Raw genomic sequence first — 26,678 nt, forward strand, 5'->3', positions numbered from 1 at the left:
TAAAGCTGTCACACTCGTTTTCATCCTGTTTCTGAGGTCTGCGACAGTTCCTCTCAGCATCAAAAAGACACAACATGCACATACATATGACATCATGTCCAGGATAACAGAAAAGGTGCATTTTTATGAATTGTTAATGCTGCAATGGATTAAATACAAGTGCAGATGAAGAGGTTTGCATTGTATTTAAACATGATATTCAGACATGAGGCTGCTTTACCGTTTTGGCTCCGTGCATTTGCTTTGCCTTCTGTTTGTTTCTCTTCAGAAACTACAGTGCAGTTAAGATGATGGATGTATCGATGATTTATGAAATAAAAATATCTTTGGATTTATGTTCATGTTTGAGGATTATTTACTGCTCACTAATATAGATCATTATTAATTAAGCCATTCTAATGTTGTAATGACATATTGATGATATATTTGCAAAATAACTAGCTATTTTGTACATACATTTTGCTCACCATGTTTTTCCCACCATTTACAATACTGTCAAAGGAGCCCTATAAGCATTTACAGCACTATATCAATAGCCAAAATGGATTACAGTTGGTACAGTTGTGAAATTGCTAAATTTCATTTAAGAAAGTATTATTGCACAGATTATATGCTAGATATGTATACCCCTCAACAATGTATTTAAATGGGCATTATGGGACAGCAGTTATTTGCTTGCTAAAATATTATCAGGGCTCCCAGTTTGAGACTGAAAATTAATTTCTGCCTTAAAAATGGCTTGATTTCATTCAAGAGTCTCATATCAAGAGTATAACACGCCCAAGCTCTTAAACTGCCAAAAAGTAATTACAGCTCCAATCTAGAGTGAAAGGGCTGTCTTGAAATGGCTTAAATTCGATCAAGGGCTTTATATTTTAAAGATCTTCTGTGTATCACAGTTCATCTCTGCCTCACCACTCTGCACCTGCCTGCTTCAATCAGCCAATCAGACACACCCCTCTCATCAAGCCAATTCCACTCACCTGTGCTCTCTGCGCTGCTCTGGCTGTATTTAAGCCCCAGCTCCACACTCATTCATTGCCAGATTGTTCTTGATGCTTGCAGACTCTCCAGCATTTCTGTGCCTGAGATCCTGGTTTTGACCTTGCTTGCCTCTGACTACCCTGTGTCATGGATCTTCTGGAAATAACCTCAGTCTTCTGTCCCTTTCTGGATTCTGCCTGTCTGCTCCCTTGGCTTTCCGGTGATAACCTCATTTAGCTCTACAGAGTGAGTGTTACTCTTGTCTCCTCTGTGGCTTCCTGCAGTTCTGTGACTGTGATTATTCCTTCACTGAGTGAGTACAAGACTGAGTTTCACAGACATTACTCACCAGTGTCCTGGTCTGGGTCGGCTGGGCCTAACCTCCAATCCTCACTAAAGACTGTTAAAGGCCAACAGCCAGAAGACAGACTATTTTGCCTGCTGCCATTGTTTCCTGGATGTGTGCTAATAAAGTTTGTTACCAATTATACCTGCCTGTCTTTGTGATGCCATTGGTTCAAACCAAACCCTGTACACTGATCTTAAATGCGTTACACTTCTGTAACACTTGATTTATAACCTTATGGTTATATTTTCTTACCATCTTTCCTTAACACAATTTCTATTAAAGTCAAGGAAAATAATTCAGGAAAAGACGAGGCCACTTTTTGACTGTTTCACCAGAAGCCCAGTTTAACAAAATGTACAGGTGACATGTACCTAGTCCAAATGTCCAAACTGTAGGAGTACCACAACAAAAGCTGCAGAAATTGCCAGATGGTGTTGTTTTACTTTGCCTGTTGATCTGTATAGGGTCGGATTTATACGATATAATACCAACCTTCAACTTTGTGTTCTTAAGTATTCAAGCGCAATTTTAAAAAAAAAAAAAAAAAAAAAAAAAAAAATCCCTAACTCTATGTAGCTATGTTTATGCCTAATGCTAACCAACGGAAACTGAGGAGGAAAGTGAAATATCCTTTGGACATTCTTGGATTGAATAGAACTCAAACTTAATTTTCTAACATAACTGTCCACAATGTTATGTCACCTACTGTATGTCCCAATAAGCATTTATTAACATGTTTTTGTGCAAATTGCTTTTGTGGTACTTTAATCTTTTGCGAAACGTATGTTAACGGCATGTTATGATTTTGAAAGGCACAGATAGACATGTTGGAGATCAATAAGTTTAGTGACTTTACAATTTTCAAGCCATGAAGGCTTGAAAAGTTAAGCCTCTTTCATGCCAGGGAGGGGTGCTATTTGGTAGATTACTTAACACATCTACCCGAATGCACATGTGCATCTTAGAACCATTTTATACCTTCGTGGAAGTATCTGTCTGTCACTCTGTGTCCATAGATGGAGATTTTTTTTTTTCAAAGCTTCGTCCACTTTGAATTCAATTTTATTTATATAGCGCCACATTACAACAATTGTCATCTCAAGGCACTTAAGTAATATAGTCCAATTCAATTCATTGCAATCATAATCCAATTAATTCATATAGAGCCAATTCAAAAATGAATATCCTAGCTAAGGAAACCAACAGATTGCACCGAAACTTGTCTTCAGTCCAATCTCCCGTCCTGAGCGTGCCTGTGGCGACTGTGGAAAGGAACGACTCCCTTTTAACAGGAAGAAACCTCTGGCAGAACCAGACTCAGGAAGGGTGGCCATCCACCTTGACCAGCTGGGGTTTGAGAAGACGGAAAACACCATAACGCCATTCAAAGGATATCTGTTGGAACAGGGAAACATACGTTAATAACCACAATAATGTCACATGTAAATAATATCAATTGTGAAATTAAACAGAGGGAAAAAGAGAGCAAAGTGAGGAAAGGTGTGACAGATGAGGTCCCCCAGCAGTCTAAGCCTATAGCAGTTTAACTATGGGATGTTTCAGGATTACCTGAGCCATCCCTGAGAATTCTGTGTTTTCCACAGCAGAGCAAAGCTAAAAGAACAACAGTGCTGACACATCTAGCACTACACGACTGAGATTGTACCGCATTTTTATGGGACCGTCCCAAGTGGCACCAAAACTCTATAAGACGTAGATGTGTGTTTGTGAAGCACTAACAGAAGGAATACAGAGATAGACATTCAGCCCTTATCTAATCAAAAATGCAAATGTTCATGTGTCATTAACATATTGTTTGCACATTAAGTATTGTTGGGGGAATCAAGCAAGAGCTTGATTACTTATTAGCAAATATTAATAAGGGTTCAAAGACAGTTATTAATATTCAGTCAAATTATTAATGAAAATTATCACCTTTGTAGCACCACCGACTTATATCAGAAGCAAATTTGAGCACTGACATTCACGACCAGCAGTTCTCACAGTGAAACATACACAATGACCACACAACTTCTCCTTTGAAATAGCACAATATAATTTATTGAAGTTGGCACAATGATTAAATCAATGGTGCTTTCATTAATAAACCCTATTGTCTACTAAGCTAATCCTATGTACAATATAAATAAGCAATGAGAGAAGGACCATGAGACTTTGTGTATGTGTGGACGTGTGTATTGGTGAGGGGAGGGGAGGACACAGAGACAAAATAGCAGCTGTGATCATATGATTGTGAGGGCAGAAGATGGCGGCTGTGACCATGTGCTTGGTAACTCATGTGTTAGCCAGAGAAGCTACAACAATGGGGATGTGTAACCCATGTGTTAGCGGGAGATTTCTGGTCTCTTTGTCTGTGTATGTATGTTGCCAACATGTAAAAGTGAATTGCAAAATGATACACAACAAAACGACCATGCAGGGTAGGATGTTCAGATCCCTATCTGGATGTCAAGTTCTAGTTAACAAAGACTTCAAGGGTTAATGTGTGACTGATGTTTGAAGGTGCCAGGTTAAACAAAAGAGTTAGTTTGCATGCAAGATCATAACTAACATCAACTTGACTAAAATGAACCTTACTTTCCAAATATTATCACCATGAAACCTTAGCAAAGACAAGTCAGTACAATGTACTTTCAGAACAAAGGATGTCCTAAGCTTAGCCGTATGGCACTGATGCCAATGTTAATGCCCAGTGTGTTCTATTGTTACCACAGTCCTTGGAAAATGTTCAGTCCTTGAAGAGAAGGGTTGGAAACCCTATGTCCAGTCAAAGTCCAGTCTTTGGTGTGAATCCCTTTTGCTCACTAGAAGAAAAATTCTGGTCGCTTCTTCTGGTCTGGTTGGAGTTAGGGTAGCAGTCTGATAGGGTTTTACTGAATGAATCAGGGGGAGTTGCTAACCTTGAAAGGAAGCCAAGGACTTTCAGAGAAAAATCCAATTTCCTCCACAGATGAATGACTTAAGTTGGGGAGGTCCCCAACTGTATACATTGTTTGTAAATTGTTTATGTGTACCTAATATATTGTTAACATGTGACAAATTATTGGGTATTTTACAACTTTCACATCTATATGGCCCTATAGGTCTATTGCCCAGTCTGATCATATCAGTTGCCTTAATTCTCTGCAAAATTAATCTCCTCTCTCAGGGTGTCGCATGTTGTTCCATGACCAGAGTACAATAAACATTTCCATCTTCATCCACTAGGCACAAGTAAGAGCACTAACTATAACCAGATGTGCTTGCATCAGAAAGGTGATGCAGCTCCCCATGTAAGTCCTTTCCAAGATCATCTGGCACATAGCAACATGGAATCTTGATCTTCTCCAAATTTATTATATCATCGTTTCCACACTGACTGTAATTTCGTAGTCAGAGTTATCCCATACTGCACCATCCCTGTACATTTGCTGAGGAACTCTCTTTCCAGTGAGCCGGAATAGGGAAACATATTCTAGTGGGTCATAAATAGTATGCCGGTATGCTCTGCTAATAGTATGCCTTGTCGTGTCTCTGTTTGGTCTTTTTTTTTTCTTCATTCTTTTTTATTTTAAGGTTGTAAAACTGATTTGAACCAGTTTGATATGTTCTTTCAAACAATGTTTTTCACTCTGTGACTGACCAGTGTCAGTTGTCATCCCAGCTCAAATTAATTTAGTTTAAAACATGTAGAGGCAAAATCCAACCTATTTTAAAAAAGAAAAGTGGGATGATAACTGCAGGAATTGTTAACTATCTGTTGTGCTTCCTATGTTATGCAAACCTTTAAGGAAGTCTGAAAGCAGAGCAGCAACGCAGCGAGTAGTTTCCTTTTTTTTTCTTTCCCTTTTTTTTTTCCCCTTGTCCTGTCCAGCATTATGGCAGCAGAATTGTAATCTGCTTTGCCAAGAGAAGCTTGATGAATGTAAAGCTCCCCTTGATGCCCATCAACTGCTTATTTATTTACTTTTGTTACAATACTTAACATGTAATTGTGCTGAACCAGAAAAGGGGACAGGGAAAGAGGAAGAGCAAAGGAAAAGAAACGGAACAGAAATAGAAAGAAACAGTAGCAGCAATCACATATGACACAACTGTGGATATGGATGACCTCAAACCACAGGACAACACAACAACTGCTTACTACAACAGCATGATACTGGGCTAATGAATGTGTGTGTGTGTGTGTGGGTGTGTGGGTGTGTGTGTGTGTGTGGGTGTGTGGGTGTGTGGGTGTGTGCATGAACCTGCGATACACAGGTCCCATATGATAACCGTGCTTATTTATGAGTGTATAAGTGTACAGGGCCACAATCCCCAACCACCCCCCAGCAATCAGAAGCAGGCAGAGAGGGCCACAAGACCCAGGCCACCAGCAGTCCCCACAGAGCACAGAACACGGTAAGCCCACTGCTGGGACAACCACGCATCTACCCAAAAGACTGCAGAGGAAGTCCCCAGACAGAGCCCCCACAAGCATAGGGCAAAGGCCCCCCGGGAACCAGGAGCAACAGCCCACCGAACCCCCCAGGCCCCCGCCACCCAGACATGGGTCGTTTGTTAGACCCAGGCCCTAAGAGCCAGAGCGCTCCCAAATCCCCCGGCAGAGGCCCCACCCAATACCCGAGAGGTCCAGGTGCCCCAGACAGCCAAGCACAGGGGGCCAGCGCATGCCCCTGTGCCCCGGGAGTCAAGACGTGCCCATAGGTGGGTGAAGCCGCGAGCAGAGGCAAAACTGTATATATATATATATATATATATATATATATATATATATATATAAATAAAATGAACCATTTATTAAAATGATATGACCAAAGACATGAACCTTAAGACAAGAGTAGAAATTATTTGAATATAGAGGATTATATAGGAAACATTGAGTGAATTGAAAAGAAACAGTAGATGAAAAAGATGGATGTATGACTTCTGTTTTGTTGCAGGATCATGGAAATAAGCTGCGGCCTATAGCTTATTTTTCTTCAAAACTGGACCCCGTGGCTGCAGGTCTCCCAAGATGTATCAGATCTGTGGCGGCAGCTGAAAAGGCAGTTATGGCCTCCAGAGACATTGTGGGCTATTCTGATGTAGCTCTCCTGGTCCCACATGATGTGTCCATGATTTTACTTGAACAAAAGACTTCTTACCTCTCCACAGCACGATGGCTACGATACAACAAAACACTTTTAGAAATGCCTAACATCACTGTCAAACACCCTGTGTTAAAACCTGCCACCCTCCTCCCCACACCAGATGACAGAACACAACATAACTGTGTTGCTGTCCCCCAACCGGTTTGCTTGCCAAGAAACAACATTAACAAATCCTGATTTGGTTCTCTTTGCAGATGGATCAGCTTCACGTGACCCACAAACGGGTCACAACAGAGTTGGTTTTACTGTTGTCACTAATCATGAAACTCTTCTCTCCAGCTCACTCCCTCCTCACCATTCTGCACAGGTGGCAGAACTGATAGCAATGGCAGAGGCATGCAGACTAGCTAACAACAAAGCAGTAACCATCTAATCTGATTCCAAACACATGTTTGGGTTGTCCAGGATTTTGACACTGTGGAAACACAGACAATTCCTAAAATCTAATGACAAACCCATTCTCCATCATGACAAAGTCACAGCTCTTCTTGATGCCATTTTACTCCAAAAAGTCAATCTCTGTCTGTAAACGCTTTGCTCACACTAACAACACAGGTCCTGTCTCTCAAGGAAATGCAAGAGCAGATGCTGCTGAAAAAGAAGCTACACTCCTACCCACTATAATTGATCCCTGTCACTATTTCCACCTCTCTCACAACGGTGCAATCTTTTGCCACACCACAGGAAGCTGTGTGGCGAGGAACCGATAATAAGTCTTGTCTACCTAAACATTTTTTCCCTCATTTCGCGAAATTGACACATGGATTGGACCATGTGTCAAAAGGGGGGATGATGGATGCCATAACCCAGCACTGGTTCACCAAAGAATTTTCAGTTCATACAGCAGAAGATCAGTCAACCGCGTATGGTTTGTGCAACGCATAACAGGTAAAACCAAAGCAATCACACACATCGCTCACCCATCACCAGACAGACCATTCGAACACTTAAGGATGGATTTCATAGAACTGTCACCAGCAGAAGGAAAGAAACGCTGCTTAGTAATAGTTGATGTGGTCAAAATAGATTGAAGTATTTCCAGCAAAACACCAGAGTAGCCAAGTGGTAGCAAAGGCTCTGCTAACAGAGATTACTCCCCATCTGGGAACTACAACTACACCAAAACTGAGCAGCAATAATGGCTCTCACTTTGTCAATTCTGCAATAACCCAAATTAGTGAATTTCTTACCATTAACCTCAGACAACATTGTGTATAACACCCTGCCAGTAGAGACGTTGTCGAATGAGAAAATGGCACTCTGAAATCAAAATTAATTTTGGCAGACCTCCATCTCTGGGAGTAGAACCTGTAACCAGGCCACTCCCCTCCACTGGCCTATGTGAGGACAATATGCTACAATATTGCAAAAACTTATTCTCTCTCTCTCTGCAGACTTCCAACCTGGGTGGTGAGAAACGACTTCAGAAGGGAGAACTGGAATTCCAAACGGTGATGAGATCCATTCTGACAACGCATACCATTGCGAAGATAGCCGAGCGGGCAACGTGGGTTCACGCCATCCACTGCAGGAAGATCCCCGAGGAAACGGAGGAGCCCAGCTGCCAACCTGATCGACGCGAGGACGGACGGACGACACGAGGACGCACAGAGGACGGACGGTGACGGACGACACGAGGACGGACGGTGACGGACGACACGAGGACGAGCAGAGGCCAAAGACGACGGACGGTGCAAGGACGCACAGACGCCAAAGAGGACGACCCGTGGAATTGGCCCTGTGGATTCAACAAACACCAACTAGACGTGTTCCACCAAACTCCACCATGCATCACCTGATTCTGATGCTGTCATGTTTGGCACAGCTGATGGAGGCTTACACCTACAAACCTGCCAGGACTGTCACTTTGACAGAAGGTCAAAGTGCAACATTCACCTGCCTCGTTTACCCTGAAATTTGGCGATCAGGACGGACTCAGGCATATTATGCGAAATATGACAAATACCTATGCAGAGACCCCTGCGGCCCACACGATTGGCACTTGATCGTTGCCACCACTGACAAAACCATTGCTCCAAACAGAAATCCCCGCTTCACAATAACAAAACTTCCAAATTCCAACGGAGCCCAGATCACCATCTCTGATGTCAAACCCACTGATGCAGGCACGTATTGGTGTGGAATTGAATATCCAAGCTCGGATATGTACAGACAACTCACAGTCATAGTCAATGGGCCACCAGACCCACATGACGCCCTACTTAACATGCTGTCAGATGTTAAAACAGTCATGTTGACCTCTGGAATTGAAGACAACCACTCCGACGATTATGAGAACATTACCAACATTATCAAACACATGAAAGATGCCATTCAACTCCCTCCTGTAATAAATGACTCATGGTTTCCTTGGCTGAAATCTTTGGGCCAAGGATGGCCAGCATGGTTTTTAACAATAATCCCATATGTAATGATTTTCCTTTTGCTCTGCACCTTAATTCCATGTGTATTGAAATGCCTGTCTAACGTGCTCATGAAAAAGATGACTCATTCCTCCACATATGTTCAGGTAAACGCCAATAATGCTGATCAAAATTCAACCTCTCCTCATATTCCTGACCCCGATATTTTACCCCAGCTAAGACTCTGACTTTGATAACAGTTAAATTTTATTTCATTTTGTTTTTTGGGTAGTTTTTTTGTTTGCTTTGTTTTGTTAGTCTTTTCTCTGCTCTAATCAACTACCACGATGATACATTTTCAAATAGCGTACCGGATACTTAAGTATTCTCTTGCATTTAGCTTTCATCCATTTTATTTTTCTTAAGTTTGTTTTCTGTTAGTGATTAATTAATAATCAAAAGGGAGAATTGTGATGGTAAATTTTATGTCTCAGGACTGACAGACTCTCCAATCCACATTAACCATTTGTATCACCCAGACACCTAATTGTTTTAAAATATTTACCTCTTAATTAACACTCAGACAAGATAATTGTTTTAACCTCCTGTTTCTTAATTATCATCAAGACTGCATCCTGCCCCCCTCTGGAGATGTTGTTACACATCTAAAAGGTATAAATGCTCTGTATTTCTTTTGTTTGTATCTTTTCATACCATTGCCGCTGAATGGTGTGGACTGATCTTTTTCCTTGCAACGAAGAATAAAAAACTTAGCCGGCCAGCAGAAAAAGTAAGTTTCTCTATTTCATTGCTCATCAGAGGTATTAGGAAGGAAGTGATTGAAAACTTCCATAACATCGCCAGCAGGTCCAAGTGGGTCTCACTCGGTCCGTGTCTCACGGCCTTTGTTGTGGGTGACTTTCATGGACTTTAAAGTTGCCTGAACCGTTCTTGGCTTCTACGCCAGAGGGCTTCTGGTGGCCCTGGAGACGGAACTGGGTGGTATAGAGGAATTCACCGCAAATAATGACAAAAATGTCCTAGTGTCGTAGTTGGTTTGGTTGCTGACCAACTCTGTTGAGGTGAACTTAAGTTCACAAGATATGAACAAAAAGGTTGGCAAGCTTAACGCGGACTCTCTTGGTGAGCAAAACTAGGTCATGACGCATGTAGCAGCGGAGAAAAACGTGCAACGTAAAACAGCCATGAAGACAGATGAGATGGACGAACGAAGAAACACAAAAGTGTCTGTCTTTCTACTACTTCATCCTGTTTCTTTCTTTGTTCGGATCTTTTTCTTCCTTCTCATCATCCTCTCCTGCCATCTTTATGGTAAGTTAATTTCTCTCCATCTTCTGTCTCGTTTTCTGTTCTCTTTCTGCTCTCACTCGCTCATCTTTGCTCTCGACTCTTCTCTCTTTTTTTCATTCCATCATTTTCTGACTTTGGATCGCGGGTTCCGGAGTTTGACTCGCAGAGGCGGAGCATAATGTAGGCTTACGCTACACTTTCAGCCAATGGTATGCCTGAAACTGTTGTGACGTCTGCCTGGACGTGTTTTGTAAGATGGTCTAATTTTAGCGTTAAGAGATTTTGGATGAAACAAAGAAACTTGATTTCTATATTCCTCCGTCTCATAAAACACAATATAGAGGATTCTGAAAACACCACAAGTTGTTAAGATATGAAGGTTAAAGATATAACATAAACTTATGTAAAGACATCAAATAACAACATAGCATAACATAGGTAATGATTAGGAGTCTCAACATTCAGATGGATATCTGTAAAGTTATGACATGAATAACGAACCACACAATGTTATTTTCCTGTGTTAAACATGGAATACAAGAAGAAACAGCAGGAAACACTGGTTAACAGTTGCATTATTTCATATAAATGTCCAGTCATTGTTTAACCATTCAATACTACGGACCACTAAGGGCAATGTGGCTCCATAGTCAGATTAGTCATTTTCCAAAATAATTTTCTTCGTTATTCTTCCAAGTACGATCGTGACACTGGCGTCCCAGATTCACTCCCCTAATGCCAGACATCACTGCTCCTCACACCACAACAACCATCTTTTCTTCCATAGGCAGCATTATTATCAGCTACCCCAGCCTCTCACCAACTGAACACCAGTCATAGCAGAGTGGGGATTCAAACCCTCATTTGGGTAGGGGGTAATGAAAGTAAAGAGGTGGAGGCAGGACCAAACACACTAAGAGATTCAGCAGACAAACTCACCTAAATAGTCCTACAGTCACTAAGAATGCCAGCAAATACAAGGCTATAAATGCCAACTTACCTGAAATGGCCATCTGGTTTCAAAAGGCTCACAAGGGCCACACCCTCTACTTAAATACTTCCTGCATTTCTTCCTTGCTTCTCCCAAGAATCTGTTTACCCTAAATGCTCCCCCTGCTGGGCCTCCAGCTACCATAGCTTCTTCTAATCCAAATCCACGGACTGGACCTTACTGCCTCATCTGACATTTCCTTCACTGTTTTCCACTTCCACCCAACTCCCTCAACAATGAGACAGCTGGCTTTGCAACAAATCCTCATACTACTTCCACAGGAGAAATCCTAACTTTCCATCCTCGCTGCTCTGCTTCTGCCCCCAGCTTTTTCCTTTCATATGCTTCTACTATAAAGTCCTCCAAAGGAACAGTGGGCTCAATGAAATAGACTCTCTTTCTACTCCTAGACCACAAGATTATATCAGGCCTTAGATTTGTACAGGGTATAACAACAAACTTTACTCCTAAATCTACCTGCATGTCCCAATCACAAGCATCCTCTAAGCTGCCTTGCCTCCTTATTGTCTTGTTAACATTCTCCCCCTCTTGAACAAACTGAATTGCTTTCTTCACCTTAGACCCTCCTAAATTTACCTGCCTTCGTTTATCTTCAATACCTGCAGCTAAGCTTCTTAATACTTGGTTATGTCGCCAAGTATACAGGCCTTGTGACAGACTAACCTTACAACCTGACAAAATGTGCCTTTGAGTTGCAGTACCTGAACATAACGAACATAGCGGGTCTCCATTTACCCAGAGTTTTAGGTTCTGGGGAGCTGGCAATACATCACATGTTGCCCCTATCAAAAATCTAATACTACTTTCCTCCATACTCCACAGCTCTTTCCAACTAAGCTTTCTCTTCTCGACACCTTCCCAATTTAACCCCTTACAAATGTCGCATGAGTGTCTGTGGCAGAAGTCTATGACTGTATGGCCTGGCTTCAGACATCCATAATGAAGTCTATATTTCTTGACTTATTTTCAATTCAATTCAGTTTTATTTATATAGCACCAAATCAAACCAAACCAAACAGTATCAAGATATCTTTAATTTACCTCAATTAAAGATATCTACACATCCCTTTTCAGATATCTTAAATTTACTTTTGACTAGGCGAAATTAGATATCTGTAACTGGAATTATGACTAGTCAAAATGACATTGAAGATATCTCAAACTGGAATTACTAATAGTCGTAATTCAAGTTACAGATATCTGTAATTACATAGCGGATATCTTCAACTGAATTGTAGATATCTGTAATGAGAAACCCCATAAACATGATTGGTAAAAGTGATCTCATTTGTCCTAGCAAGAATGTAGTTGTGGATATCTGAAATGACAATTGTGGATAGGTAGAATGTAGAATGTAGAATGCTTTCTAGACAGCTTGCGCTCAATACATACAAGCCCACTCTGTTTACCACATTTTTCAGTTCCTTCAGCCTGGTCGTGTGACCCAGGCGCTGGAGCCAAAGGCTAGCTAATGCGCTGACACAGTGCATTAGATATTTGTGTTCCCATTTCTTGAGGAGTTCCATCTTTACCATGTATTTAGCAACGTGACTTCTTGAACCGCACCATATTTCCTTTCCTTGTAGCAGCACCTACTGAGAAAAGATAACTTTGGAACATATAGCACATCATACATTGCGAAATTTTTTAAATCACTGAATATTTCCATTATTACATTGCTAAGTCTGAGGGTGTCAACCACCCTGGGATCACAGACTTTTACAGACTGTGTTTTTGAAAATTGCTGGTAGTCTTGAAGAATTTCTTCATGACATGTCATGTGCTTTAATGCTCCAGAATCAATTAACCACTCAACCTGCTGTGGCCTTACTGTTGGGTCTGCTTCCTCATCAACAAAGGCTTACTCAGATGAGTCTTCTGCACCTTTATGTATGATGCTTTTAGCCTCATGGGTTTTGTTTCTCTTTTTCCAATTGGACAGTTGCGCTTTAGATGTATTTCTTTTACATCTTTGTTTCTAGCACAGTGACAACTGTAGCATAGTTTGGTGGTAAAGTAGCCAGGAGTGTTCTGGTCTTCTGGTCATGATTTACAAGCAGACAGTAGATGTCAGAATTGCACTTTCTCAACACGTATTGTCAAATTACTGTATTACAACAGGATAATCATTTTAAAAAATCTTATAAATCTGTGAAGTATATGACAGGCCAAAATATAGTACCCAACAGAGAAAAAAGAAGGGTTGCTAATTTACTAGCTGCAGGTATGCAACCCATTGTTGTTGTGTTTTTCTTTAATGCAAAACTGTGTAGCTACAATGCAAGTCCTCCAAGCAAAACACTGTATTCTAATAAGATGAGTAGCTTTACACATTTTGTCAGTGGTTTTAATGTAGTGGCTGATCAGTGTACATACACTTGTAGATATCAACCAAATAGTTGTGAAAATCATATCAGTAATATATTTTTCCAGCTAGATAGCACAGTCAATTTAAACACCACAACTTTTGCTCATACCTTTTCAAAAATGCTGTCTGTTTATACTAATCTGATTGCACTATTGTTAAATGTTTTATTTTTAACTTGAGAATCAAAATAGGGTGACCAGGAGAAAAGATGTACGGGATATCTTTGAAAACTTAGATAAACTGAGATTTGTAACTAATAAACTGATGATAATAAGCTCAGTATTATTTCTGTATATTACACGATTAATCAGCAAAAGAGCTTCATGTCGCATTATACGCAGATATGTTCGTTTTCCTACCGACAAAGCTTGAGAATTCAAACAGACCAATCACGGTGTGAGGCATGCAAATCAGAGTCGTTGTGGGACGCCCACGTTCGACAAACAACCAATGGCTGGTGAGGTGGGCGATACGTTGTCCTAACAGCGGAGGATTCAAACCGAAAATGGCTGAAGGGAAAGATGTCAATGACAATACACAAAACAGAAGGTAAAAACAAACTGATACTGTTGTTGCAATGTGTTTGTTGGTATTTACATCGAGTGAATCTTAAAATTCCTCCTAACTGAAGCTGAAGTTGTAAATCTTTAGAACTGGTAAATGGTCTTTGAGTTAAGATGACAAACAGGCTTCAAGCGAAGCTGGATGCTGTACATCGCGTTACCTTTAAGTACATGCTAGATTGGTAACGCTTTAAAAGCTATGTTTAGCTACCTCTAATATAGCTAAATCAGCTTTTGCAGGACGTCTTTGCTTCTAGTGGCCAACGTTAGCAGAGAGATTGTTAGTTTACATTTGTTTGGGCTACACTAAACCGCACTGAGTTATAGTTTTGAAAGACTGAGATGTACAGTATGATACATTGGGATCCGGCTATCGTGTGTCATTACAGGTATACACCCTTTATATGCGTCAACACAAATATAAATTGTCCAATTATCTTGGTTATGGAAAGGCTGTCCACATCAAAGGTTGTCAGTTCAATTTGTAGTTCCTACATTTATCGTGTCAGTGTCCGTGGAAAGGCAAAGGCCTCCTCATCGCTGCTATGGCTAAATGAGAGGTGGAATGTGAAGTCTTTTACACCAGGGTGCTAAATGCATCTATTTTCTTCTTAACTGACTTGTTACTGTTGTCTTCTCCCATTCAAATTGGTTCTAAATGAGTGTGTATCTGATCTTTCTGTGTCCCTCACGCAGAGGTACGGTGTGCAGTATGGTGATCAATCATGCAGAATCACCAGGCGGCTCTCTTACTGGCCGACCACCAGTCATCTTCAACCCAGATTTTTTTGTGGAGAAACTCCGCCACGAGAACCCCGAAGTTTTCTTGGAGCTGGTGCTTAGTAATATTACTCGCCTCATCGATCTTCCCGGAACAGAGTTTGCTCAACTCCTCGGTGAGGAGAGCCCTAAGACGCCAACAGGTGGAAATGGAGGCTTTTTCCGATCCTTCAACTTCCTCAGACGCAAAGGTCAGAAAGAATTTCCCTCGTGGGATCTATCCATCTATCTATGCATCCATCCATCTAGCTATTATCTATCTACCCATCTAATCTCTCTATTTGAAACAGTTACTGTTTAACCTCGAGTTGTAGTTGCTCTGGTGGAACTGTTGGATATTTTTTATTCTGATTTATATGGAAAATATCCTTGTCTTTTTTTTCCCTTCTTTTTTTTGGCTCCACTGTTAAACTACAACAGTAAAGATGCATATATAAGTACAGCCACAGGGAAATTTAGAGATTTTGTTCATAAGCTGAGCAAAGTAGTTTATTTGTGGATGAGTACACTTTTAGCCCAGCTATGCCATTTTTTTGTTGTAATATCATCAGTATGACATTCATGTTTTTACCGATATGTAAAACAAAGACTATTACTCAGGTAACACAGCTTACAGACCAGCAACAGAACAAGTGCTATAAAGGTTGTGCAAAGACTTGGACATAATCAACTGAAAACTCAGCGGTTTCTTACTGGAAAAGGCGGGGTTAAACATTTATCAACTATCGGATCTGAAGTTTTTTTTGTTGCTTGGTTACTACATGTACCACTGCCACCATCCATATGGCTTATCTGACTTTTGTCATCTAACTCCATAAAAATAAGCTGTCTTCAATTTGTTTTTCTGACAGGAAAGTCTGAAGATCAGGCCTTCTCCACATTTAATTCATTGTTAGGATGAGGAAAACTCATAATGGCTGTAGTTACTGAAGGTGGACATAAGCCTGTTTCTAATGTGTTTGGTTGATGAAACCCACCAATTGATGACTTTAATCCAGGTTTTGATGAAATATCAAAGACGCTGATTTACTTGTTTAATAATTGCTTACAGCTCTTTTGTTCTCATCATGGATCATCTTGAATATTTATGCACAGCGTTGATTATTCATATCTATGAATTTTTTCTGACACAGAGACATAATTCAATCAATCAATCAACATTTATTTATATAGCACCTTACAACAACCAGAGATAGGTTACATTGAACACAAGACAACAACAGAAAGGTGAGCCACATCTTCACTGAAAAGCCAGTTTAAATAAATATGTTTTTAACTGAGGTAGGTCAGTGGTGGTACGGAGATCAGAGGATAGTCTATTATCGTTCAGGATTTAGTCAGAAATCACAAACTGACTGTTTAAGGCTTAACTGTCTGTAGAAAACTACTGAGGTTTACTGATAAATCATTTCTTAAACATCAGTTGTCCTTTATTCTGCTATCTGTGAAAGTATAATTTGCTCACTGAAATCCCAAATCTCTTTTGTGTCAGGTTAAGTTCGTTATAGTAGTATTAGTATTATCATTGCTTAAATTTGAATGTATTATATACCTTCCATAATTTGGGTTGTTAACACCCACCCTTATATGCTAAAGGTTCCAAATGGCAGCTTTAATTTTGGAATATTCCCATCCCAAATGGAGGAAGGGTTTTGGAGTTGTAACACTTAAAAGTTGCTTTAGAGAGACAAAGCAACGTGGACAGTGGTCATCTTCCTTTCTTTGTTTGAGGATTTTTACCATAGAAAGATTTTTTTTGGTAGAGAAAATGTGTAGGTGTTCCACCTGTGGTCTGCACAGCTGGGACCTGCATGCACTCATCTGATCAGGCTCACATGATCAGCTTCATTTATAAAACACACCGAGGGAGAGTTTCCTCCAGTGTTTACCACATGATCTGAATCCTTAGGTAAGCCTCCCAGATGAATTAACGCTGTCCATGTACATATTTTTTTTTTTAAATTTCAGTTTCTAAAATAGTAACATCTTTTACTTGTGTGCATTGCAGCGATGAACTCTCAAAATCACACACGGCCCGTCCCTCTCAATGCACAGCTACACTGTTTGTTGCTACATTGAGCCATTTTTTAGCAACTGCTATTCAAAAAAGCCCCTAGCAAAGAATTTAGCAGCCCTGTTCTGCCTCTCCCTGCTGTTGGTCTTGCACCAGTGTAATATTGTAAAGATGACAATTGTGACTAGCTGCAAATTTTGGAGCAGCAAGTGTTTCCACTGCTAAGTGAGTGGTGGAGGACAAGCAACAGCGCGGCAGCTGACAGGGCCATGAATGAGAGATGGAGGAAAATGGGAAGACATCCTGTCACTTCCTACTGAATGTAAGATTGAAGACCCAACAGAAGAAGCTTGCCCTCATAATAATGGCTGAGCCTATTCCAGCTCAGTCTGATGACAGTCTGATGCTGTCAGTGTATGAGACAATCTGTATACTGCAGACAGCAGTATTATGAATATCACTGTCTTGCATTAGTGATGCTGTAAGTAGTCCTGCCAAAGCTGGAATGTGTTCCTAAGGTCAAAAAAGGGACACGTTGGTTTAGGACTCATTTCAGACGATTAGCCTCGCAGAGCTTCTCTGTGATCTACCGTCACCTACAGAAAAAACCGCTGGGTCATTTTCATTTTGACTACTTGTGCTTTGTTGCCATCACATTATTCATATTCTTACAATCAACATTTAGGGTCCAGCTGATATGCTGCCGCAAATTGACTTATCTGTTGTTGCTTTATCTTGTGTTAGACATCAATTAACAGACAGACATACAGTTTATTTTCCATTTTCCTCATTACCTGGTTGACATTTGTTTGTTGCCTGCTTAAAAAACTACCACGAGAGTCACATAACAGTTGGAGCACTCAAGACGGTTGCATGTGGCCGCATATGTTCTCTGCTCATTGGGAATTATTTAAAATGGGTGCTAGCTCAGAAGAAAAATGTTTTGTGTACACCAGCCTTTCACTTCTTCAAAAATGGTTGTAAAAACCCCTTATACCATTCTCTTTAAATTAGCAACGTGTAGTATTTAGTGACACTCAGTGGTGGAAAACCAGATAGCAACCAACTAATCCCCCGCACCCCCCCACCCCCACCCCCCCACCAGATCTGCAGGAAGAGCTATGGTTTCTGCTAAAAACAGGAAGGACTTCTATTGAGACTCTGTTCGGTTTGTTCATTGTCGGCTACTGTTGTAACATAATGGTGCAACAAGACAAAAAGTCTGATTCTTGGGTAGCAAACACCCAACGAGTATTATATTTCATACAGTGAAATATACACAATTATGTAACATTTCTGCCAGTGAAATGTCACGCGCTGCAACTGTAAGCCCATATTCACTACATAACTAACTTGGATACATTTGATTAGAAATGACTTAACTCTGTCTTTCTGAATATTCCCAAACCTAACAGTATATTTAAAGCATTAAACTGACTATAGCATGAATAGTGTTTATCATTCTATTCCATGTAAATATTGATCTGAGGCAAACATCAAATGCCAATGAGTTTTATGTGTGAGGAGTTGAAATGCATTATCCTATGTTCATGTGATACTTGAGATGAATAACACCACAGCACAATGCTAACGTCACTTTCATGAACTTTTGACATTATCACAATCTGTTTCTAATACTTTCACAGATAAAGGCATTGTCTTTGGAACAGCATTGACAGAGAGCTGCATTGCCCAGATCTATCAGCTTATTGAATACCTCAGCAAAAGTGAGTGATCTTATTCTACTTACTGATTTCTCTGTAAAAGTTCATTTTGCCTAATCAGAATGTTTTGGAGAAATATTGTCATGATTCAACTATACATCATAAGCTACAAGACTGACATCTTTCAGTTGCTAATGAGTCTTTGTCACAAATATATGCCTTGTAATCCAAACATAAGTCATACAGCACAACTTTGCCCTGGAACATTTGGCAGTGAACCTTTTGTAGTCCTCCAGCTAGAGAATGCCAGCGGGATTGGTCTTGATTCGCACCGTTTAGTTGGCCTTTTCTTCACTGCCGGATTCCACATTTTTAGTGAATAGGAATCATGGGCAATAACACGTTGGTGTATTTGTTGAAAATGAATCACAATACAGTGATGAAAAGTTGGAGCGAGAGATGGACAGACGCAATGAGGCTTCGTCATCCGTAATGAGGGCGCTACTGCGGTCTGTTGTGGTAAAGCGGGATTCACTGGTCCGCCCTCACCTGTGGTCACAGATCTGGGTTGTTACCAAAAGAATGAGATTGTGGATACAAGTGGCTGAAACGGGTTTCCTTCAGAGGGCGGCTGGGCTCAGCCTTAGAGATAGGGGGAGGACCTCCACCATCCTTTCCGCTTTGAAAGGAGTCAGCTGAGTGGTTCGGGCATCTGGTTAGAATGCCTCCTACTCGCCTCCCTTTGGAGAATTTGTGGGCACGTCCAAGTGAGAGGAGCGGACCCAGGACACACTGGAGGGATTGTATAACCCATCTGGTCTGGGAAGGCCTCGGAATCATCCAGGAGGAGCTGGAGAGTGTTACACATGGGGGGAATGTCTGGGTTTCCCTCCTGGATCTGTTGTCTCTGTGACCTGATCTCGGATAAGCGGAAGGTAATGTGTGGGTGGATGGATAAATCACAATCGGGGCCACCTCACCATACCTGCCATGATGCCCGGGTGTTGTCTTTTCAGCCTCTGAATAATAATTCTTTAGAAAAACAATAATAATGAATACTCTGCACTCACTGATTGATACCTTGGCCTTGACACACATCAGCCGCATTACTGTATTTTTTTTCCATTTGTAATGCTGTGGTATTTCCAAAATTTGTCCACAACACCATATGAACACTTGCCAATCAGTACTGAGAACCACCTTTGTGGTAGCAGGACTGCTGTTTGACATTATGGCACACAACAACCAGCTAAAGAATGCTTTTATTATGTTCCCTCTTTCTGATGAACTCTTGGGTCCAAAACCCTGTTGGGACATCCATCCATCCATTATCTGCCTCTTCTCCGGGGGTCTGGTCGCAGGGGCAGCAGCTTGAGCAGAGAAGCCCTGACGTCCCTGTCCCCGGCCACATCCTCCAGCTCTTCCAAGGGGACCCCGAGGCGTTCCCAGGCCAGCCGAGAGACATAGTCTCGTATCCTGGGTCTTTCCCGGGGTCTCCTCCCAGTGGGACGAGCCTGGAACACCTCACCAGGGAGGCGTCCAGGAGGCATCCTAACCAGACATCCCAAAGTGCTAATTTGTATACAATTACAGCCCTTATGTTACAAAAGATGACGGAGGATGCTGCATATCTTGTCCTTTGGAACACAATATGTCTGACAGCGCAAGAGATATGTGACAAATCCCAGTACTGCTTGAGTTTGGAAAAAAATTCCCTCTGTTTGCTACTTTGTCAGATCTGCATGTAGAGGGGTTGTTTCGGGTGCCTGGGAATAGTGTTCGGCAGCAGGCCTTAAAGGAGCTGCTTAACTCTGGAGCTGATGTTGACCTTGAGTCTGGAGACTTTCACCCCAATGATGTGGCCACTATGCTGAAGACTTTTCTTGGAGAGCTGCCAGAGCCCCTGCTGACACACAGACACTTCCATGCTCACCTTAAGATAGCTGGTAGGAGAACACATACATTGGATCATTCACACATTTTCAACCAAGTGTTTTTTAATGTAATTAAAAACAATAAATAAGAACAGTAAGTAAAAATGAAACAATTAATATTTCTCTCTCTCTCTTCATATATATATATATATATATATATATATATACACACGTGTGTGTGTATATGTACATATCTCAATCATTGTTTAACACATTCCAGACATGACTCTGTTTGACGAACAAGGCAACAAGACTGCTGTGCCCAACAAGGAGCGTCAGACTGAGGCTCTGCAACTTCTCTTCCTGCTGTTACCTCAGACCAACCGCTCACTGCTCAAACTGCTGCTGAACCTGCTCTACCACACTGCCAAGCAGCAGGACAAGAACAAGATGTCTGCCTTCAACCTGGCCCTTATGTTTGCCCCACATGTCCTCTGGCCCAAACATGTAAGACTGGAAGTTTTGTTTAGCACATCGAAGGATATCAAGAAAAAGGAGTTGAGCAACTTTGACAAAAAAAAACAAAACAACAACTAAGTTTATTTCAAATGCGTGAAAAGGTACAGGAAAGACAAATAGACATTACTGTGACATCTTTAGTTGAACTTCTTCTTTAGTTGGAGGTGTACATTGATTACATGTTGTGAGGCTATTTGAAAGGAATTATACCATCATATGAAATATAACTCCAGTTCACTGACTCTAAGCCACAAGTAATGTCATGTGGACCTTTTCTCTTACAATTTCCCCTTTCAATCTATTTATCCTCCGGTGGTTAAAATTTCTTCTGGTTTTCTAGTCTTATCTTTCACTGATCACTATTGTATTGAATGCTGTTCTCTCTTGCTTCAGATGACAGCTGGTGACCTCAAAGACAATTTGAAGAAACTGAACAACAGCATGGCCTTTCTCATCAAGCACTCACAAAAACTCTTCAGGGTGATTATTGGCCATACACACTACAGAACAGTCAAACATTTTGATTGTCAGCCTGTTGGTAACCCAGTATGCTGATGGGCTGGAAACCCTAACAATCAGACAAGGTCTTACACTGGATTTAGAAACGTATGTGACCTGTGGATGATTAAAAAGCCCTCTGTGTGGTGTTCAGGCTCCAGTCTACCTGCGGGAGTATGCCAGAGTGCACTTCACTGGGACCAAGGCTCTGCAGACTAAGGTTAATGATGAGTATTTACATTAGACTGCTTTTTTGTTTTACAAAAAAAAATCTTCACTTCAGTTAATGATAGTGGCACTTTATTTGATTAAAGTTAATAAACATTTTGATTGAGTTTTATTTATATAGCGCCAAATCCCAACAAATGTCATGTAAAGACGCTTCAGAGACAGTTCAATTAGAGCCAGTTATAATCCAGTTCAGTGTAAAGTTGGCCTAGCTAAGGAAACCAACAGGGAACATAGAAACTTGTCTGTTTTTCTTTTGTTATTTAGGTAAATTGAAAAATGTTAGGCTACTATGACGATGTTATACAGCATATTCCACTGAAATAAATTAGATTAAATAACTCTTCAAGTTTGGCTCGATAATCTGCTGCAGTGTGGTTGTTTTGCATGGGATTTCTGTCCTACTTTTTGCTGATGGATAACAAATTAAAGGAAAAACCCAATCACTATAGGAGATCTGTTGTCTCCTGCTGTTGTCAAACATGTACTGCAGTCCTGAGATTTTCTGACATTCCCCATAGGAGCTGCGTGTAAGAGTGCAAACTTCTACCTCAGACAGATTTAATGAATGAAATTAATAACTGCAGAGGACATCAAGATCTAATTTGTAGGGATTCTCCAGTGTGCATGTGTTAATATAGCAACTGGCATTTTGTGCAGTCTTGATCATGAACATTTAGTTGATTAAGAATTGTACTACAAATTATTGAGATTAATGAATCAATTGCATTTTTTGTTAATTTTTTGCCACTTTATGTCACTTTATGATTGAATAGAATCAGACAAATCGCTCCAGTCAGCTGCTCTCATACCACAGAAGAAGAAGGTGGCACCATACTCAATATCATAACTGACCAGACTAGAAGAGGGGACAGTTACCATATTTTACATTTATTCTTTGATGCCCATCCGTTAAAATTCCTTCAGTTTTATTAGAACATCTGAACATGCATGGATGGAAATGGCTAAATGACTGTTGGCCAAAAGAATATAGATGCATGGTGTTAATACTGGTTTGGTTTTATTTTCTTGTTTCTGTTTTGAGAATACAGTCTGACTTGCTTTGTGCTCTCTCAGGATGATCTGGAGCTGCTAGCAGCAAGCAGCTCTCCTGTTCAGCGGGTGGTGTTGCCTCTGAAGAGGTCAGCCGTTCTGAGCCCCAGCTCTCAGGAGCAATTCCAGTCACCAGCTCAACAATACACTGAAGAGGCCTTGAAGGAGCTTTTCAGACACGTTCATCACAACATGCCTGACTCTGCCAAGAAGAAGAAACTTGTCAGACAGGTTCTCTTCAGGATCCTTTTGGTTATTTTAGAGTTCAGCTGGATGAAATGAGGATATATATTTAGGAACTCCTCTTCTGAACCTCTCAAGTGAAAATTAGTTTGTGTTCTTTGTCTTTTTGATTTAATATTGAACTAATATTCTTTGTGTCCTATGTGCAGTTAGTCAAACAGACAACCTCAGAAACACCCAGCGACAACCACAAGGTTCCCCCAGCTCCCATCAAGAAACATCCTCGTTCCCGCTCTTTTGGTGGCCTGATCAAGGTACAAAATGAGACTCCTTACATGCAGTAGAACAATCTATGCTCCTATTACGACACAAATTGCTTTGTTGTTAACCAGCCTCTTGATTCTTTTAACAAACAGTGGGCTCTTACTAGTTTGGGTGTTTTTCATTTCACAGTTAGTGACACTACTTCTTGCTGTTTTATATATCTTTTACAACTTTTTTTGTACCCGTTTACCCTTGTCACAGCGTAAAACTCGAGGTGAGCAGCTGACAGCCGAGAGACAGGTTAGACACTTTTCTCCTGATGCCATCAGGATGGGAAGAAAAACTGGGAAAGAGAATGTCAACCTGCAAGTGGTGAGCCTCTCTTTTTTTCTAAATCAACATTATATTGTCTGTTATTTCTGGCTCTGATAGAGGTCACAGTTTACTACCTTCCATCTGTCAGAACATTTGTCTCTTTGCTCCAATGCTTCACAACTCCAGTCCTTTGGGGGCACTACCCTGCATGTTTTAGAAGTTTACCAGCTTAAACACACCCAATTTAAATGAGTGAAATGTCTAAAACATGCAGGGCAGTGGCCAGCGAAGACTGAAGTAGAGGAACAATGTGCTTTACACAAAATGTCACATATCTCATGGTACTTATGTCAAGAACATAAGTCTGGGATCTTTGCATGTCGTCCTCTCCTACTTACTATGGTTTCTCTCTGTCTGTGTGTATGTGCAGGTGAACAGCCCATCGACTGTTCCTGTCATGGCGAAGACGGGATTAGTTGTAAAAAACCCCAGATTTTAGTTGTTCAAAAAGACAGAGCTGAAGGTTTCTAAGGTATAACAAGTTCTTCTGTGTTTCTTTACTTAAATGGAATGCAACCACAATCCAAAAAAGTTGGGACATTGTATTAGATTAAACAAATGAAAAGAAAAACAGAATGCAATGATTACAAATCTCATAAGCTGAAATTTCATTTACAAAAGAGCATAGAAAGAACTTTTTTATTTGATTAAAAATATCAGCTCATCTTGAATTTGATGGCAGCAACGCTACTCAAAAAAGTGAAAGATCTCATCTGGATGGGAGCAGATGTGGCTCTAAAACCTGTATATACCTTTCAGCACTGATGGAGCCTTTCCAGATGTGCAGGTTTCCAGTTCCATAGGCGCTCATGCCACCCCATACCATCAGATACAAGGATTTAGACTGAGAACTGATAGCAAGCAGGATGGTCCCTGCTCTATTTTGTCTGGAGGATGCCACGTCCATGATTTTCAAAAAGAATTGAACACTTTTTTGTTCATCTGACCTCAGAACAGTTTTCCACTTTGGTCCAGAGAAAGACGGCAGTGATTCTGGGTCATGTTCACATACGGCTTCTTCTCTGCATGATAAAGCGTTACCCTGCATTTGTGGATGGTACAGGGAACTGTTCACAGACTGTTCATGATTCTGGAAGAGTTCCTGAGCCCATGCAGGGATTTCCTGCGCATTCTGTTTTTAATGCAGAGCTTCCCGAGGGCCTGAAGATCACCAACATCAAACACTGATTTTCAGCTGTGTCTCTTGCACACAGAGATGTCTCTGGGTCTTTTGGCATATCATGTGCTGTAGATGATGGAATGATAAGTCTTCACACTTTTACATTGAGGAACCTTATTCTGAAATGAGGCTACAATTTGTCGATGCAGTTGTTGCTGAACTTTTACCCAACTTTAGTTCTTAGAGACTGACTCTGTTTTCATGCTGATGTTTTACCAATGAACCAAAGTAGTTGCAGCATGTTTCTCCAGCTTTTTTCTTATTTATTAATTATTTTTCCATTTTTCCTCTTTTTGCCCTTCAGTATTAATTTCTTTTTTCAGTATTTTAGGATGGCATGTTACATTACTGCTCACTGATAAGATGCTTATAGTGGGACTCTTGACTAGTGTTTAATAATTAGGGAATTTTGTGTTTTACCAACTCAAGTTTTATGTGTAACCTTGGATAAGAACTTTTCAAAATGTAAAGATACATTAGGCCAAAAACTATTGAAAATAGTGGGGAAACCAATTTAAAAATGACCAGTAAATCATTTTGCCTTTGGATGGTTTAATGGAATTTTGCCATGAAATTAAATGGTAATTAAAAGCGTAAATAAGTCAGTTTCCAGGTCATGAGTTGCAGCAACATCCAGTTTCCACAGCATCACATCACTGACAGCATCTTTCACATCATATTGAATGTTGGCAGTTTGTAAGCCAAAATATTTTGAAAACATCAGCCTGCGGTCGTGTGACCATGTCACTAGTTTTAAAAAGAAAAGATGATATATTTATGCAACCATCTTTTTGTTGGCAAGTTAGCGTATAATTATTGCATCTTTAATACCAGACTCCACTTTTAACACCATATTACTGAGCTGAAAAAAGTGCAGTCTGCTTTTTTTTTCTTTTCTACTTTGATTCTCCTTTGTTGCATCACCATCTTTTAGAAATACAGTTGCAATACAGTACAGTTTAATATAATCTGGATTTGCAATGTTAGATGTTATTACATTCTGCACATTGCTACATCCTATGAGGAAAAGGTTGATTATTATCAAGTCCCTACTTGTGCCTGGAAATGCTCATTTCTATTACCACATGTCAAAATACGCTTCTGTTTTGGATTTCTTGGATAAGGTTCTAGTCTTGGCTTGTTTATGTCCATCTTTGATGCTGTATGAGTCCACACGGCAAACAAACTGAGTTAAAGCAAGAAATGCATCCAAACAGACCAGTGAAGGAGTAACATTTGAGCTCTGCTCACTCAACAGTTTGATGGTTCAGATGTGTGCGTATTTTTGATGGTTGTTTAGCTCAAATCTCGGTTGAATGTCAGCACTGAGATGTAAGTGAAATTCTTCCATTCATCTCTTTGTCCATGTCTCAGCAGGAGTCTCCCTCAGTCCAGGCTGGGTTTCTCTCCTGCTCTGGAGCTCCTGCGGTAAAACCGCACCCATCCTTCTATTCTCAGACTGGATTTGGGCAGTATTAACATTGTCATGTGAACGTTTGTGGTTTCATCGTAGAAAGTCTATTGTAACTGTGAGGAATATAGAGCAGTTATGCCAGTACAGCCAAACTGGTGCCAGAAACCTTTTCCTGTATCTGCTGCAAGATATGCAGTCACCGTTTACTTCTAAGTGGTACTAGCAACTGAATCAATTGGAGCTTTTATTAACATTACTTTAGGAATATTTAATGTATATAAAGTTCTAAGAATAGTACTGGAATGATTTTGACTTGTGAGAAGTATCTTCATTATCTCAGTCGAGCAGACGTTAGTAGTGGATGAACTGCACTGTGGTAGGGCCCACTCCACCCTGTCAGAGTGTGGTTGTGTTTGGAGCCACTGCGGTGCATACTCACAGAGTTGCTGCTTTGGTTTGGCTTTACTGGCTCTGACCTGCTTGTGAAATTTATCACTTGAAATGTCTGTTTTAGTTACTGTAATAAAGT

General features: G+C 40.6%; 1 protein-coding gene across 1 annotated transcript; it reads left to right on the forward strand.

Annotated features, from left to right (window-relative positions):
• Positions 1–14,029: 14,029 nt before the first annotated feature.
• arhgap19 (Rho GTPase activating protein 19) lies at positions 14,030–26,343 on the forward strand. Its single transcript, XM_072383894.1, has 12 exons — positions 14,030–14,089; positions 14,800–15,074; positions 18,544–18,624; positions 20,298–20,507; positions 20,716–20,942; positions 21,348–21,434; positions 21,607–21,672; positions 22,758–22,964; positions 23,126–23,230; positions 23,442–23,552; positions 23,926–24,027; positions 26,113–26,343. Exons 1-11 carry the CDS (start codon positions 14,046–14,048, stop codon positions 23,992–23,994), a joined length of 1,482 nt encoding a protein of 493 aa, XP_072239995.1. The 5' UTR covers positions 14,030–14,045; the 3' UTR covers positions 23,995–24,027; positions 26,113–26,343.
• The last annotated feature ends 335 nt before the right edge of the window (positions 26,344–26,678 follow it).

The sequence above is a fragment of the Leuresthes tenuis genome, unplaced genomic scaffold, assembly GCF_036924035.1.
Source record: "Leuresthes tenuis unplaced genomic scaffold, fLeuTen1.0.hap1 SCAF_4, whole genome shotgun sequence".
Lineage (NCBI taxonomy): Eukaryota > Metazoa > Chordata > Actinopteri > Atheriniformes > Atherinopsidae > Leuresthes > Leuresthes tenuis.